Raw genomic sequence first — 16,988 nt, 5'->3', positions numbered from 1 at the left:
TCATATATCTGTTTGATTATAAAAATGCAGCATGTGCTTATAATAGAAAATGGGGAAATAGAAAACTCTAGAGGAAATCAAACCATTTATAATCCCTTCACACATAGATGATCACTGTGAACATTTTATTACATCTCTTTCCACACACAGTTGAGGCTGTAGAAGTTCTCAAGATGGATTTGTAGATTGTTTTAAGAAAAAAATTGCAGTGTTTTTTGGTGTTGCAAAGCACTTTCCGAATTACTTCCACGTCTGCAAGGCCTCCCTGCATGAAAGAAAGTGGGGCATGGGAGTGAGAAGCCCTGGGATCTGCTTTTCCATAAGGAGGAACTACATCTTGTCTTCCTCTACCACCTCTATCTTTACTTTCTTTTTGCCCTCAGGGGTGGGCAGGGCCCAGGGTAGATGGGACAGGCTGGGCTGAGAGATTGAAGCTCCCCGGGCCGTGACATCTTTCCTAGTTGCCCTTACGTGGGTTGGGACATTCAGAAATCTTACTGCAGTCAGTTACATTACATGACAGAGAAGGAGGGAGAGCTGGATCTCCCAACACCTCCAGGTGCAGAACCTAGGGCGGAATCGAGGAAGCACTTCCCAGGTTTTTCTCCTCTCCTACCTCGGAATTGTGCATCCAAAGTTTTCATTCCTGTCGTCCTATCTCCTTCCTCTTTCTGGAACTGCATTCTGTTCTTTTGAGGGAGTTTCCCAAGTTCCCCACTCTAATCAAGAGATGTGATTAGGGACTATGGGTCTTTGTTCCCCCTTCCACTCAACAAGGTGAGCACGTGACTCAAACCAGGCCTATCAGAGATTCCCTGAGATTTTAAAACGAGTGTCAAGAAACTAGGACCCCTTCTTCTGGTAACAAAATTGGGAAGACATGAGCCCAGTACTCCTGTGACTATGTCCTAGGATATGTGAAAGATGGAGCATGCAGTAAGAGGTAATTAATCCAGTCTTCAGAGAGAGGCAGAGATGAGAAGGAAAAAGAGGGAGGGAAGGAAGGAAGGGAGAGAGAAACCCAGTGGTATTCTAGTCCACAGTTTTAATTCTCCAGGCTCCTTAGATTCTCTTCCCAAAGTTTGGTTTTATCTTTTTCAAATTCTATAATTCTATGACCTACCCTAGGAATTTTCCCCAACAAATTATTTCTGAATTGCTTTTCTATCATTTGCAACCAAAATAGTCTTGAGCAATAGAACCAGACCCTCCCCCAAACCCATTCATCCCCTGGATTCTCTGCAGGTCTCTGGCTGCTCCACTGTCTATATCTCTGGCTTTCTGTGCCTCCAAAGCCCCAAGTCTTAAAAATCATCCACTCCTCTCCCCTTCCTCAAGTCTTTCTCTAATTCACTGTGGCAGAGAGTGAGGGTTAACTGTATACGATTCTATGGCTGTGGTGGGTCTCTGCTGTTATACTGTCTGAAAAGCCATTGTTTAGGTCTTTTTAAGTTTCAATATTATTTTGCAATGGTAAAATGGCAAGATAAGTCACTTTCTTTAAAAGAGGTGACAAGTTGGGTGGCTTAAAATGGAAAAAGTCTCTGATCAAAAGCCGAGGGAGACAATGTTGATGAAATGATATAAAACGATCTGTCTCCTGGACTTGCTGGCTTTTCTGACTAAAACTTGGTTAAAGATGCGCTTGGTTTACTCCATAAAGAATGTGTCGCCCCTAATGTGTGCCAGGTGCTGTGCTGGGCTCTGGGACTCTGTCGATCATGATGAGAGAACCTTATTATGCCACCTTTGATTGATGGTGCAGTAAGCTGAAACAGTGCATGTCAGTTTCCTAGGAAAGGCCTCTCCTTAAAATGCCGTCTAGCATTTACTGCTAAAGGCCACGCGCAAACTCCATATCAAGTTATGAATCTGACATCCACCAGTGCTCAAAAGAGATAGGGCTTGTGCCTTTTCTTTGCAACCTGAACTTCCCACAGCATCCAGCTGAATCAGAATGAGGTCTGAGAGGCTGCTGAACCCCTGCCAAATGACACTCCACTTTATTGACAAAACAGCGTCCTCCTGCTGTTCTTTCTCCTGACAGGCATCTATTTTGAACTCCTTCTAGAGAATGCAGTGACAGTTCCCATCCTAGATCTCTTGGCCTAGCTCCCAGGGAGACCTCCTCACATTATGTTTTATTCATGGTGTTTCCCAAGCTGGTTTCTTCACTGTAAAAATCAGTGGTGGGGGCCGGGGTCATCAATGAACCTGAAATAAAATTTGAGTGTCATAATAAAACCATCCCTTTGTGTGCCGAAAGCCCACAGTCAGAGTCTGAGATTCTGGGGAAAGACTGTTTTGAGGATTTTTAAGACAAAGGCTCTGCAGAGAGAGAGAGAAAAAATACAGCTCTTCGTATTGTGTTGGAGCAGTGGAAGAAGTAGGTCGGAGAAACCAAAATAACCTTTGCTGGGAAACACGGTAAGTTTCAGATGTCGGAGAGCTTGGCGAAGAAAGATGGTGCAATGGATAAAAGCAGTAAATTGATAGATATGTGGATCTAGAACTGGGAAAACCAGAAAGACTATACGGAATAAACATTTATTCTATTTCCCCCTAAAAGATGTCATCAACTTCATCATTGTCTTTCCTTGTCAGAATGATATATATTTCTACTTCACTAGTTATGCACTTGTAGGAGAAAGTGTAAAAAGCATCTCTTCTACTTCTATCCCCTCAAAACAAAACCAATGGGCAAGCATTATAGGGACAGGGACTATAATGCGATATTATATGTAATTTATATGTACACGTATGTATACCTTGAGAAAGATGGTCTTCTCGTGGCGGGTGATGTTGACACTGTGGGGCTGTCCATTGGCCATGTTCCTTTGGTCTATGTCAATATTGTATGGCTCTCGGGTGCCACCCAGGTTGTATCGAATCTGTAAGCTTCCTATAGAAGAAAAAAGAAAGCTCAGTAATTTGTTTGCCCTAAATTTCATTTTAATGTCACATCCCCTCGATTCCTGCTCTTAGATTCTTTCTTTCTTCCTTTCTTTTCTTTCTTTTTTTTGACGGAGCCTTGCTCTTGCCCAGGCTGGAGTGCAATGGTGCGATCTTGGCTCACTGCAACCTCTGCCTCCCAGGTTCAAGCGATTCTCCTGCCTCAGCTTCCTGAGTAGCTGGGATTACAGGCACCTGCTACCACGCCTGGCTAATTTTTGTATTTTCAGTAGAGATGGGGGTTTCACCATGCTGGCCAGGCTGGTCTCGAACTCCTGACCTCAGGCTCTCTGCCCGCCTCGGCCTCCCAAAGTGCTGGGATTACAGGCGTGAGCCACCGCGCCCCGCCAATTTCTGATAAACTTGATGTCCCCTCCCTTGATGTCCACAGATAACATTCAAGATTTGAATTTGGATTCACGAGCTCAGAGGCCTACTGACCCATACTGGCTGACAGCACCAGGCTCGCACATATTTACAATCTGCCCACAGTGAACTTCAGTGACTGTCGTCTCAAAGTTGAAGATGCAAATAGTTTAAATGATCCAAGTTGGGATTATGCCTGGACACAAAGAATGAGAGCATATACAATATAGGACTGCAGGGAGGAGACATCTGCAGGTCCCATGAAACACTATGTGAAATAAAAAAATAAATGCAGAGTGCAGGGATGTTCTCACCCCGTCAGCAAAGTGTGACATTGGGCATATAAAAGAATCATGAGCATACAATATTAAAAATAAACATAGTTTTTTTTTTTTTTTTTTTTTTTTTGAGACAGAGCCTCGCTCTGTCGCCCAGGCTGGAGTGCAATGGCGCGATCTCGGCTCACTGTAAGCTCCGCCTCCCGGGTTCACGCCATTCTCCTGTCTCAGCATCTCCAGTAGCTGGGACTACAGGCGCCCGCCACCACACCTGGCTAATTTTTTTCCGTATTTTTAGTAGAGACGGGGTTTCACCATATTAGCCAGGATGATCTCGATCTCCTGACCTCGTCATCTGCCAGCCTCAGCCTCCCAAAGTGCTGGGATTACAGGCGTGAGCCGACGCTCCTGGCCAAACATAGTTCTTAAAGATGAGAATTTGGGTGGCCTCATTGAGACCAAGTAATAAATTTTATTTTAGCTTACAGACTAATCAAACGCAAATCAACAGGAAAGATGGCTTTCCCTGGCCCCCTGAGTCCCTTTTTGCCCTCCATGATAGTTCACTTTGCCTCAACAGTATATTCTTTTTTTCCTCCTTGCTTCGTCCCAACAATAAAAAACAATATTGAAAATAACTAATATGACAATGTAGATCCTGCTTTTAGTTAATCTGCAAGCATAAATATTATATCTTAGTTATGAGTTTTAAAGACATCAATATTTTATCTCATTTGTTACTCAAATTGGAATTTTCATGTTGATATCTCAGAGCTTAAAAACGGAGCCAGCAATCTAGCAAGAATTTGACCAACTGCAAATCACCTAATGGATTATTTGTCACCGTTCACTTCCTTTTTAGGGGAACAAAACTGATATTCTGATTTTAAGTTACAAAATAAAACATGCTAATTAAAACATACAAAGTAAACAGAAAAAAAAATAAAAGAAAGTCACCTGAAATCCCACCACCCAAAGATAATTTTTCTAAACATTTTGGGAGTAGCTCCTTCCAGACTTACACACACACACACACACACACACACACACACACACACACACACACACACACACACACGCTGTGCTCTTCCTTATTTAGGCATCCTAACATTACACTTGCCATGTTCCTGGATTTCAAAGGAACATTTGTTAGAATAATCAAGAGCTAATTACATTTCCTATTTTTGTTTTCTAAACGAAATTCAACAAATCTTCACTATTTCTGAGTTTTACCTTAGAATGTCATCCTAGACTCCTTTGCCCCTGGCATTTAAACTAAGCACCGTGGACTGGATTTTCGTCTCCTAAATCTATCTAAATTCCCTCACTCTTTTCCACTTCGGTAACCACAGGCTTTCTGTTGGCACCCGCGGTGTCCTTATGTGAATTCCAGAGGGAGCCTGCCCCCTTGCTGAGGCAGCTCCACACAGAGCTCCTGGTTCATCCTCACCTGTGCTTTACCTGCACCATCTTCTGCCTGGATTGCAGAAGATGGTGGGTCTTAGTCAGCCTCCTCTTTAAAAATTACTGCTCTTGACCTCATTTCACTCTCAAGTGAGGCCTCTTATCCTTTGCTTTTCTTTGCTCCGAACCCCATGAAAAGAGATGGGTACACTCGCTGCCTCCAAAGCCGTCCCTATTTTAGCATGAGCCCTCTGTCTCACTTCTGTCTTCCCTGCTCCACGGTCTCTTGCTGGGCCCGTGACCCTTGGGGAAGTAGAGGCAATTGTCCCTCTCAGGCCTCATCTTCACTCGGCACAGAATTCGTTCACCTCCCGGGAACACTTGGCTTCCAGCACACACTCTTTCGGTTTTCCTTCTCTACCTGTTTTTCCCCTCGTTTTGGGGCACCTTACTCTTGCAGTCCCCAAAGACCAGCCCTGAAGCATATTCTCTTTTGTATTCAGGCCTGTTTCCATGGTGATCCTGTTACTGAAGGAAAATCCCAAAGGGTCTGCAGCAAACTTGATCCTTGCCTCCTCAGATGAAAGAATGCGGCTTGAGGGGCAGAAGTAGGTTTAAGGCAGAGGGAGAGACTGCGGCAAGTTTTAGTAGAGCAGGAGTGAAAGTTTATTAAAAAGTTTTAGAAAGGAAGTACACTTGGAAGAGGGCCAAGCGGGCGACTTGAGAGATCCAAGTGCCCTGTTTGGCCCTTGATTTGGGGTTTTATACATTGGCATAGTTCTGGGGTTTGGTTTCTTCTCCCCTGATTCTTCCCTTGGGGCGGGCTGTCTGCATGCGCAGTGGCCTGCGAGCACGTGGGAGGGGCTGCATGCACAGGTGTTTACTGAAGTAGTGCGCATGCTCATTTGAGGCATTTTTCCCCTTTCCAGTTGCGTGTTCCTAGAGGAAGGTCATATACCCGTTAAACTCCACCATTTTGCCTCTTAGTGTGCTTGCTTGGGCCCGCTTGCCGAACTCCTGAGATCTGATTGGGAAGCTGCTGATCACCAGCTCCAGATGTTTTCTGTCTATTGGGAGACTGTCGTTCCTTGGTGCCAGCTGCAGCCAATTATCATTTTAGAGAGAGACAGTTTAGCAACTGCCTGACCATCACCTGATGGTTGTCTGACATTCTTGGTGGTTGGTGGGAGGGGGCACCCTCTTCTGCCCTGCTCGTGTGTCTACCTACCTACTCCAACAATCCTATCCTATGTAGGACCTTTGAATAAGGTGTATGCCCATCAGACACCACATTCATATCCTAGTCAGACTTCTCTCTTGAACTCCAGACTCTTTTTTTTAATAGTAGCATATTTTTATTAATAACCTACAGAAACACCTGTACTTATCAGCAATCTTCAAAATGATATTCCAGTCAAGAAGTGTGAAATTATCATTTGAAAATTAATGAATAAATTCTAGGAGTAGTTTATTACTAAGAGTGAGTTAAATACCTTTTCAGCACATTCATTTGAGGAGACACAGTGGCATAGAGGAGACTCTTTCACAAACTGTCTACTTGATATTTTCCTTCAGATATCTTATTGGCAACCCCAAACATAACATATGCAACAGAACATCCATCTTCTTTCCCCAAAAGTATTCCATTGCAGTTTTCCACATTTCGGTGAATTGCCAATTCATCCTTCCAGTTATTCTTGCCAAAAGCCTTGACTGTCCTCTTTCTCCTATATGACATGTGTCATCTGACAGCAAGTCTTCTTGGCTTGATCTTCAAAATACGCCCTGAATCTTACCACTTGTCACCATCTCCATCTCTACCCCCTGGGCCAAGCCACCAGCGTCTTTTGCTGGGATTATACTAGCTTTTGTCCTTTCTCCAACCTTCCCTGATCCCAACTGGGCCTCTGACCCTGAGATACACAGGGTCCTCACCACACGGTGGTCAGAGTGATCCTCTGCTCAAAATCCCAGTGGCTCCCCGTCTCAGAGTAAAAATCAAAGTTCTTGCAATGGCTCACCAGGACCTATGTGATCTCCTCATTATTGCTGACCTAACCTCCTGTTACTCTCCTCCTTGCTCACTCCTCACCATCCACATTGGCTTCCTGTTCCTACCCAAGGGCCTTTGCAGTCACCGGTTCTTCTGTTCAGGATGCTCATTCCCCAGGTCTCCGCATGGCTATGCCCTCATTCCTTCAGGTCTTTGCTCTCATGTCCTCTTCTCAGTGATCATTTCTGTGACTTCCTCATTAAAAGTGGAATTTACCCTCTCCTTCCCCTTGGCCAGGCCCTCCCTTTTCTGCCTCATATTTTCCCCATAACAGTTCTTAGCACACAACATGCTATAGATTGTACCAATTTGTTTATTGTCTGTCTTCTCCTATTCAAAGGTAAGCTCCATGAGAGCAAGAATTTTTGTTTCTATTCTTTATGACTATTCCCAATGTCCAGAATAGTGCCTGATGTACAGTAGGTGTGGAATAAATATTTGTTGAATAAATGAGTGAATGGTCTCTGATATGGTTTGGCTGTGTCCCTATCCAAATGTCATCTTAAATTGTAGTTTCCATAATCCCCATGTGTCGTGGGAGGGACCCAGTGGGAGGTAACTGAATCATGAGGGTGGTTACCTCTGTGCTGTTCTCATGATAGTGACTGAGTTGTGATGAGATCGGATGGTTTTATAAGGGGCCTTTCCCTCCTTTGCTCTGCACTTCTCCCTCCTGCCGCCATGTGAAGAAGGACTTGCTTGCTTCCCCTTCCACCATTACTGTTAAGTTTCCTGAGGCCTCCCCAGCCATGTGGAACTGTGAGTCAATGAAAATCTTTCCTTTATAAATTACCCAGTCTCAGGTATTTCTTCATAGCAGCGTGAGAACAGATGAATACAGTCTCCCTGCTTCTGTACTGTCTTCTTCCCCATGTTTTCAAAATGCGTAACTGATTATTTTATTGGGTCATTTAAAATCCTTCAAAGCCTTCCAATTCTTTACAGAATAAAGATATACTTTCCAAATAGAGGTTGCAATGCCCTGTCTGATGTGCATTCCTCCTGCTACTTTATTTTCAAATCATGCCACTCACTCTCACTTTTTACTTTCAAACTACCACGAACTTCTCTTATTCCCTAGAAAATACGATCTCCTCCTACCTCAGGGCCTTTGAATACGCTGCTCCTACTTCTACTTCTTGAGCTGCTTCTCTCTCCACCCCTCAGTGTTTACTCTGTTTTTCCTTTACCCAATAGCATTAAAACAATCCATTGTTTGGGAATGACGGAGATGATCAGGCAGTTGTTTGGCAACACGCAGAAAAAACACGTTGATTGTCTTAGGTTTTTACTCTCTGCCTTATTTCTGGTGCTCTGACATCATATCATCCCAGCCAGTTTTCTTAAACATACAGCTGTCTTGATTCATCTCTTATTCATTTCTTCAGAACACATATATTTAGTTCCTGTGCAAAGCGCAGCTTTTTTTTTTTTTTAAAGGTCTGAAAATAGGCTTTCTGCCTGGTTACAAGTGTAGAGTCCACTTATAACACATACAGCCATGCCCATCTCCTGGCATGGGTCAGGCAATATGTGTGTGGCTCTGAGGATACAAACACACAGAGGCCTAGAGGTCGGAGGAACCAGCAATTATGCAAAACGCTGGACATTTTCCTCTCTGCTGTCACTTTGTCACTGGCCCCTTTACGTTCCTCAGCTCTATTAAAATCAGCATTGTTTTCTCTTTTTTTCTTTTCTGTCCTTCTTGGACTTTGTAAATATGATTTTAAATTCCTATAACTGCTTCACTTAATGGCAGCAGAAATTATTTGCTTTGAGAAAGAAAGATGAGTTGGAACTTTAAATTTATATATAGTGACTATCTATAAACAGTAATGGTGATATTCTTGAATAATCAAATTTAAATGATGTATTTATTCCTTTCAGATAACAGCAGAAGAGGACCACTAAATGATGGTAGGAAGAATGCTAGTATTTATCCATTAAAATAAAATATTATTCAAATGCTGAGGTGCTTCACTTCTGTGTCTCATGTTCATCTCCCAAGTGAATTAAAGCAGTTATAAGGGACTGCTCTTTTATTGGCCGCAGCAAATAACATGCTTAACAGATTTATTCTCTCCTGGTCATCATCATTATCATCAGCACACACTTACAGGGTACTGATCGTAGGCAGGAGATGTAGTGCTGGGAGCTTTTCATCTCTCTGGGAAGACAGGGCATATTTATAACAGAGACAGATAACAATACAGTACATTAAATGCCAAACAAATGACATTGAAAGTAAGTGGAATAGGAGTTTAAAGCAAGGAGAAGTCATCAAAAGGAGGTGGGACTTGATCTCAGCCTAGAATGAAAGGCAGCTGTCCGGCTAGAGAGGAAGTTGGGGCATTTCTAGGTAAGGGAGTATTGCAGGCATAAAGTCAGGGGCACATATGACCACAGAGTGCTTGAGGGGTAATGAGTTTCTCAAAACAAAGAGTAGGGGGTGCTGAATATGTGTTAGAATGTAGATTGAATCCATGGACCTGGGAAATAATAATTGTTGACACATGCATATTGTCATTTGAGTTTCACAACACTCCTGTGAGGGAGACACTATTTTATGGATGAACAAACAGAGGCATGGAGCTGCCAACTGATTGCCCAAGACAACTGACAAAAGGCAAAGCTGACCTCAAACCCAGATGGTCCAGCTCTACAGGCCACGATCTCACCCATGAGCTTGTTGGGTCTCGAACTTAAAAGTTTGTGGGACTGGGGAGTCTCTCCTGGTTTTGCTGGAGTGGGGCACCACTGAGTGTTTAATAAAGACATTATACAAGATCCCTTTTAAGCAATATCCCTATGCTATGGTGTGAATATCCCCTCCAAAACTCAGGTTGAAACTTAATCCCTAATATGGGTATATTGAGAGGTGAGCCCTTTAAGAGGTGATTGGATCATGAGGACTCTGTCCTCATGAATGGAATGATCCATTCATAGATTCATGGATTAATGGGTTAATGGATTAATAGGTTCTCATGGGAGTGGGACTGTCTATAAGAAGAGGAAGAGAGGCCTGAGCTGGCAGCTTAGCCTCGCCATGTCATGCCCTGCACTGTCTCAGAACTGCAGAGAGTTCCCACCAGCAATAAGGCCCTCACCAGGTTTGGCTATTTGGCCTCGGACTTCTTAGCCTCCATAACTATAAGAAATAAATTCCTTTTCTTTATAAAGTACCCAGTTTCACGTATTCTGTTACAAGCAACAGAAAATAAGACACCCTATAAAGGCAGGCGGTGCTGGCTGTGGTGAAAAGGGGTGAGGGGGAGAATCTGGAAGCAGAGAGATGGATTGGGAGAGAATTTCCCAGCCAACAAGCTGAAGCCCACTGCTGTCCCACAGATGGGTGATGGGGTACCAGGAGCAAGGCTCCCCTCAGACCGTGGCAGACCTGAAGAAGGGGATGGCAGCTGGAGTCACTGGGCAGGTGGCCTCCAAAACATGACCTCATCCATTTACCCAGGTACCATTCAAATATAATAATTTTCTATGGACACCATGATGTGAACAACACTGGGAATTAAAAGATATTTGCCTCAGAGAGTAGTGGTGGGGAGGAAAAGGACACCATGAGTTCAATTCACAGGACTTGTTTGCCTGGGTGACCCACAAAAGCAGGGAAGAACGGAGCACTGGTGAGTGACACTGACCTTGGGAACACAAGTGTCTGAGGGGCAGTCGTGGTGCTGGGGGCAGCTGGCTCTGGAGGACAGTGAGCAGAGCTTTCGATATGTGAAATGTGAGTGATGCCAGGGTGTTTAGTGGAGACTTTCTAGTAGCTTTTTCCTGATACTTTGGCGTAGAACTTACTGATGTTTTTTCCTAATGATTTCCTTTTTTTCTAACTTTAAACTTCAAATAATAAAAACATGTTGTATTTGAAGCCTGAAAAAGCTGAATTTTCACCAGCAGTTTGATAGGCTTGTAACAGTGAGACAGAACCCACCCAGCTTTGCCTTCCAAGAATGCTGAGAGTTCCAGAGACGCCTGCCCTAGAGAGTACGGCCGGTGGGGAGCTTTGGGTCTGGAATCAGACACCCAGGCTGAGAAACCCCAGCCTGGCCCAACATCCTCTGAGTGTGCAAGTCACTCAACCTCCATGCACTCATGTGTTGCCATCAGTAGAAAGGAAATAATAATAGTATCTACTTCATAGAGTTGTGCAGCTCATGGGAATTAATGCATGGCACCATTCAGGATGGCTTTGGGCACAAAGTGAGTTTCATTAAACGGTGGCCATTAATACAGAATCCATTGATCAACACCCTTGCAGACAATGAAAGTCCTCACACAGGCATGAGGGTACAGCAGCGGTGGGTGATGAAGGCACAGCAGCGGTGGGTGTGTAGCAGTGGGCATGTGAGGTAGCGAATACAGTTGAGGACCAAATCTTAGTGTGGCAGTGACTTGAGGAGCAGACAATACAAGCATGTGTGGGAATGTGTTCACCAACTTCTTGACAGCCTCCAGGTGAGAGCCCTCCTCGTGGGGAGGGACCTGAGAAGAAGCCCAAGGTTCTTATCTGCCCAGCGGGAGGCCGGTCCATGTGGGTAGTGAACATCAGTGGGTAAAAAAAACCTATTGACCCTGATCCAGGAGAAATAAACTGATGAACTCCTGAAGAGCAGGGGCTCCATACTTCTCTCTCTTTCATCCTCACTTTCTGACTTTACTTACTATTTTCATCTTTCTGATTAAAGCATTTGACATGCATACAAAAGTACTGCTCAGGAGAAAAAAAAATCATCCACAATCCAACCAAACACTTTTGTGTTCACATTATTGCTTTTTTTTTTCTATCCCTATATTTTTTATGGAGCTAATATTTCACATTCAAGGCTGGATCTTGTTTATGTTTTTTTGGTTTAACATACATAAAATTTCCCCATATCATTAATCACGATTCATAAATATTTTAATAGATACATAATATTCCATAAAATGGTGACTCCGTCTTTTACTATTTTACTAAAAGTTGAACTTTCAGGTTCTTTTCAATTTTTATTTTCATAGTTAACATTATGATGTCGGCCAGGCACGATGGCTCACACCTGTAATCCCAGCACTTTGGGAGGCCGAGGCGGGTGGATCACGAGGTCAGGAGATCGAGATCATCCTGGCTAACATGGTGAAACCCCATCTCTACTAAAAATACAAAAAATTAGCCAGGCGTTGTGGCAGGCACCTGTAGTCCCAGCTACTCGGGAGGCTGAGGCAGGAGAATGGTGGGAACCCGGGAAGCAGAGCTTGCAGTGAGCTGAGATCAGGCCACTGCACTCCGGCCTGGGCGACAGAGCGAGACTCCGTCTCAAAAAACAAAACGAAACATTATGATGAACATCTTCATGATGAATCTTTGACTTTTGGCTTATTTCTTTATGAATAATTTCAGAAGGGGAAAATCCTAGGGAACATACTTTTTCCTCCATCTTTTTAAGCAACAGTGCATTTCCTAGAGAGGGAGTTTAATTTACTGTTTTTTAAAACTCAAGCTGAATTAAGTTAGTAATAACAGTTCTGGCTCCCATGGGAAAAATCTTGATCTCCTTTTTTCTTTTTTTTTAAATTATTTTATTTTAGAGACAGGGTCTTGCTCTGTTATCCAGGCTGGAGTACAGTGGTGTGATCATAGCTCACTGCAGCCTTGTACTTCTGGGCTCCAGCGACTTCTGGGCTCCAGCGATCCTCCCCGCTAAGCCTTCTGAGTAGCTAGGACCACAGGTGTGCCTCACCACGCCCAGTTAATTTTAAAATTATTTTTGGTAGACATGGAGTCTTGCTATGTTGCCCAGGCTAGTCTTGAACTACTGGCCTCAAGCAATCCTCCTGCCTCAGCCTTTTGAGCAGCTGAGACCACAAGTGTGCACCTCCATGCCCAGTTAATTTTTAAATTATTTTTGGTAGAAATGGTGTCTTGCTATGTTGCCCAGGCTAATCTTGAACTACTGGTCTCAAGCAATCCTCCTGCCTCAGCCTTCCATAGCGCTGGGATTACAGGCATGAGCCACAGTGCCCAGGCAAAATTCTTGCTCTTTAAGATGCCGTAACAGTGGAATAATCACTGAAGGGCAGGAAACGATGGGCAATGGGAGAGAGAGCCTCCATATTTTCGGCTCCAATGGGAAGTGAGTTAGAGAGATTTGTTCCTGCATGCTCTTAAAATATTTTTATTCATTAAAAAAGTGATCTTAGGGCTGATGCAGTGGTTCACACCTGTAATCCCAGCACTTTGGGAGGCCAAGGCAGGCGGATCACGAGGTCAAGAGATCGAGATTGTCTTGGCCAACATGGTGAAACCCTGTCTCTACTAAAAATACAAAAATTAGCCAGGCGTGGTGGTGCATGCCTGTAATTACAGCTACTCAGGAGGTTAAGGCAGGAGAATTGCTTGAACTCGAGGGGCAGAGGTTGCAGTGAGCCGAGATTGCGCCACTGCACTCCAGCCTGGTGATGGAGCGAGACTCCATCTCCAAAAAAAAAAAAAAAAAGAGTGATCTTAGAATTCTAAGGTGTGTGAGTTCATTTTCAGAGATGAAGTGGACTTCTGAAGTTCAGCAAGTTTGTACACTCCAGGGCTTCTTAGATGTCTCTCAGAGGTCACTGCTGAAGGGTCACAAGCCCATTTGCATATTCTCCTCAGGATGCCGATTTTAGATGCACTCAGATCCTCTCTGGCTTAATGTATGTTTGACGACCAAGATGGCCCAGGATATTACAAGTAAAAATACACCCCTGGGCCGGGCATGGTGGCTCATGCCTGTCATCCCAGCACTTTGGCCAAGGCAGGAGGATCGCTTGAGTCCAGGAGTTCAAGACCAGGCCTGGCAACATCGTGAGACCCCCAACTCTACAAATAATTTAAAAAATTAGCTGGGAGTGGTGGTATGTGCCTGTGGTCCCGGCTACTTGGGAGGCTGAGGTGGGAGGATCGCTTGAGCCTGAGAGGTTAGGGCTGAAGTGAGCTGTGACTCTGCTACTGTACTCAAGCTTGGGCAACAAAGCAAGACCCTGTTTCAAAAAATATTAAAATAAACTCCTGCTTTAAGCAACCTTTATGACAGGGATACACTTTGTGAATTTAAAGTTCTGAGAGGATTGGGAATGAAGACATTTCTGATTTTCTACTCCTATTGAAAGTTCAGATGTTCTGTAACAACCTACTGGTATACTATTATAAATCAGGATAAAATTAATTTATGTAAAAGTAATTTTACTCATTCAAAGCCCATCTCTGTTTAGCACATTTAGTGAATGTATTTATGTTTTATTACTTTCTTATTAGCCTTTTTTTTCTTTTGAGACAGGGTCTTACTCTGTTGCCCAGCCTGGAGTGCAGTGGCACGATCATGGCTCATTATAAGCCTTGACATCTTGGGCTCAAGTGATCCTCCCATCTTGGCCTCCTGAGTAGCTGGGACTACAGGCATGTGCCATCACACCCAGCTAATTTTTGTATTTTTTGTAGAGATGGGGTTTCGCCATATTGGCCAGGCTGGTCTCAAATTCTTGAGCTCAAGTGATCCACCCACCTTGGCCTCTCAAAGTGCTGGGATTACAGGCGTGAGCCACAGTGTCCAGCCGAATGTGTTTATTTAGTAGGGAGAAAAAATAATCACTACACATGCAAACCTATCTCTTATTCATGCAACAGTATTCTCGTAAAGAACGCAACATGCCTCACCAACATTATTACTCTAACATCTTGCTCTAACACACCCAGCTGGCAAGTTGTCTTCCTGATATTCATGGAGAGAAATGGGGTTCAAAGAAGTTATGTGACTTGCTTAAAAAAGCCCATGGGGAATAAATAACAAACCAAGAACAATCTATAGACTCTTGCTAGAACATTCTGTCTGCCCAAATGTTAAATGGCAGAGGCTGGGTATCCTCGTCCTTACCGGTGGGTTTGACGAGGACTGCCAAGAAGTCTGTGGTGAAGGAGCTGATGTAGAGGAGAATGCAGGGCGCCTTGGTGGTGCTGAAGCTGAAACGGATCTCCTCCTGCGCCAGGTCCGGGTGGGAGTTCTGCTGGTCGGGAGCGTTGTCTGCTCTGCTGCTGGAGTCTCTGGCATTGGTTGCTGGTGCCTGGAAGTTATATCGTAGCCACATCCCTTCTTCAAAAAATGCGCCAACATCTGTTATAAAGGAGAGAGAGAATTGAAAAATGAGGAGAGGTCTGATGCCGATACCCTACAATGACCTCTCCAGCAGTTCATGGAGTGCAGGCACTGGCTCCAGGAAGGGCATCTGAGTAAGTTCTATGGAGAAAGATGTTATTGCATCAACACAAATACTCTTATCAAAAAAAAAAAGCACATAACAGAGTATGATGTATTAGTCTGTTCCCACGCTGCTAATAAAGACATACCAGAGACTGGGTGATTTATAAAGAGAAAGAAGTTTAATGGACTCACAGCTCCATATGGCTGGGGAGGCATCACAATAATGGTGGAAGGCAAAAGAGGAGCAAAGTCATGTCTTACATGGCGGCAGGCAAGAGAGAGCACATGTGCAGGGGAACTCCCATTTATAAAACCATCAGATCTTGTGAGACTTATTCATTATCATAAGAACAGCACAAGAAAGACCTCCTCCCGTGATTAAATCACCTCCAACCAGGTCCCTTCCACAACATGTGGGGATTATGGGAACTAAAATTCGAAATTTGGGTGGGGACAGAGCCAAACCATATCATATAGAAATCCATAAAATTAAAAAAATAGTAAAATTTAAGAAACTTACATTATACCAGAAAAAAATTTCACATACCAAGAAAAAAATTCACATACCCTGAAAAAAATTTCATGTACTCAGACCAAGGAACGAATTGTCAGGTTGAAGAGATATGCCAAAAATAAATCCCTGGTACAAGGAACCCATAGGGGCATCCTCTTTGAGACTGAATTTGCTTGGATATTCACACAGGAAAGCCTTTATAAGCCCTACGTCCTTAGAGACTTTGTGTATAGGGTTTATAATCACATGTCTTGAAGTTAGAGAGAACTGGGTTCAAATTTGGCTCTGCCACTAAATAGCTGTGTGACCTTAGGAGAAGTTACTTAACACATTTTTCTAGGCCTTGGTATTTCATCTATGAAGTGGGGAGTAATTAGTACTCCATAAATAGTATCTATTTTTATTATTATTGAGAAATTAGAAGAAAGAAACCCTTCCTGCATCAGCCTTTTCCTAGAGCCTGAGCAGTGCTTACTGGATATTAGGCACTTCATGGCCAGCAAGCTCCTGTTGCCGGTCTCCCTGCTGTTTGTTCAGCAGTGTTCTAAATCACCCCGACTCACTGTGAAGGGCTGTGCCACCTTAGGGATCCTGTGGTCTTCACGGTTTCTGTTTCATGGCCTTCTACAAGGGCTTTGCTGAAAGCATTTCTCACACTCCATCGCCCATGCAACTGTTAATCTCACAACTCTTGACATCCCACTAAATTAACACTATGCAGAATATATTTTGCAAAACTGCTCTATGTTATAATTAATGGGAGAGGACAGTTTTTGATAGGAGTCTTCCATCTGGGAATTGTGATGTTTGTTCTTGTTAAAGAGGTCGGCACAGAGCAGTGAAGTCCAACGCCTGGGGGTGTATCTTGCCCTTGTCTGTAGCAGCCGTGTTAACTTGGGTCAATGTCTTGAAACTTTCTCAGCCTCAGTTTCATCTCTAAAAAATGGGACCTCATAGGTGGTTGTGAGGATTAAGTAAACTATATAATACATAGCTTAGTGCCTGGAATATATAAGTGCTCAGGAAAGATTAGTGAACTATTATTACAAAGACAGGTTACCATTGTATATTGAGGGTGACACATCCTGGCCCCCACCTCACATCACTACACACATGTGTGAAAGTTGTCAGAATCAAAATGAAGTCACTAATGTTAAAAAAAAAAAAGAAAGCCCTGAGAAATGGAGCTGGGG

At 43.6% G+C, this 16,988-nt stretch overlaps 1 protein-coding gene across 1 annotated transcript in view; it reads right to left on the bottom strand.

The window, feature by feature from the left end:
- The window catches only part of CNTNAP2 (contactin associated protein 2), a 2,292,243-nt gene that overhangs the window by 191,479 nt on the left and 2,083,776 nt on the right, over positions 1-16,988 (bottom strand). The window contains exons 19-20 of the mRNA XM_019031540.4: positions 14,958-15,194; positions 2,769-2,902 (exon numbers count right to left, since the gene is read on the bottom strand). Coding sequence (XP_018887085.3) covers positions 2,769-2,902; positions 14,958-15,194 — 371 coding nt within the window. The remainder of the gene's footprint in view (positions 1-2,768; positions 2,903-14,957; positions 15,195-16,988) is intronic.

This window comes from Gorilla gorilla, chromosome 6 (genome assembly GCF_029281585.2).
Source record: "Gorilla gorilla gorilla isolate KB3781 chromosome 6, NHGRI_mGorGor1-v2.1_pri, whole genome shotgun sequence".
Classification (NCBI taxonomy): Eukaryota; Metazoa; Chordata; class Mammalia; order Primates; family Hominidae; genus Gorilla; species Gorilla gorilla.
Note: the sequence above shows the minus strand (reverse complement) of the source record. Positions and strands in the feature narration are given on the sequence as shown.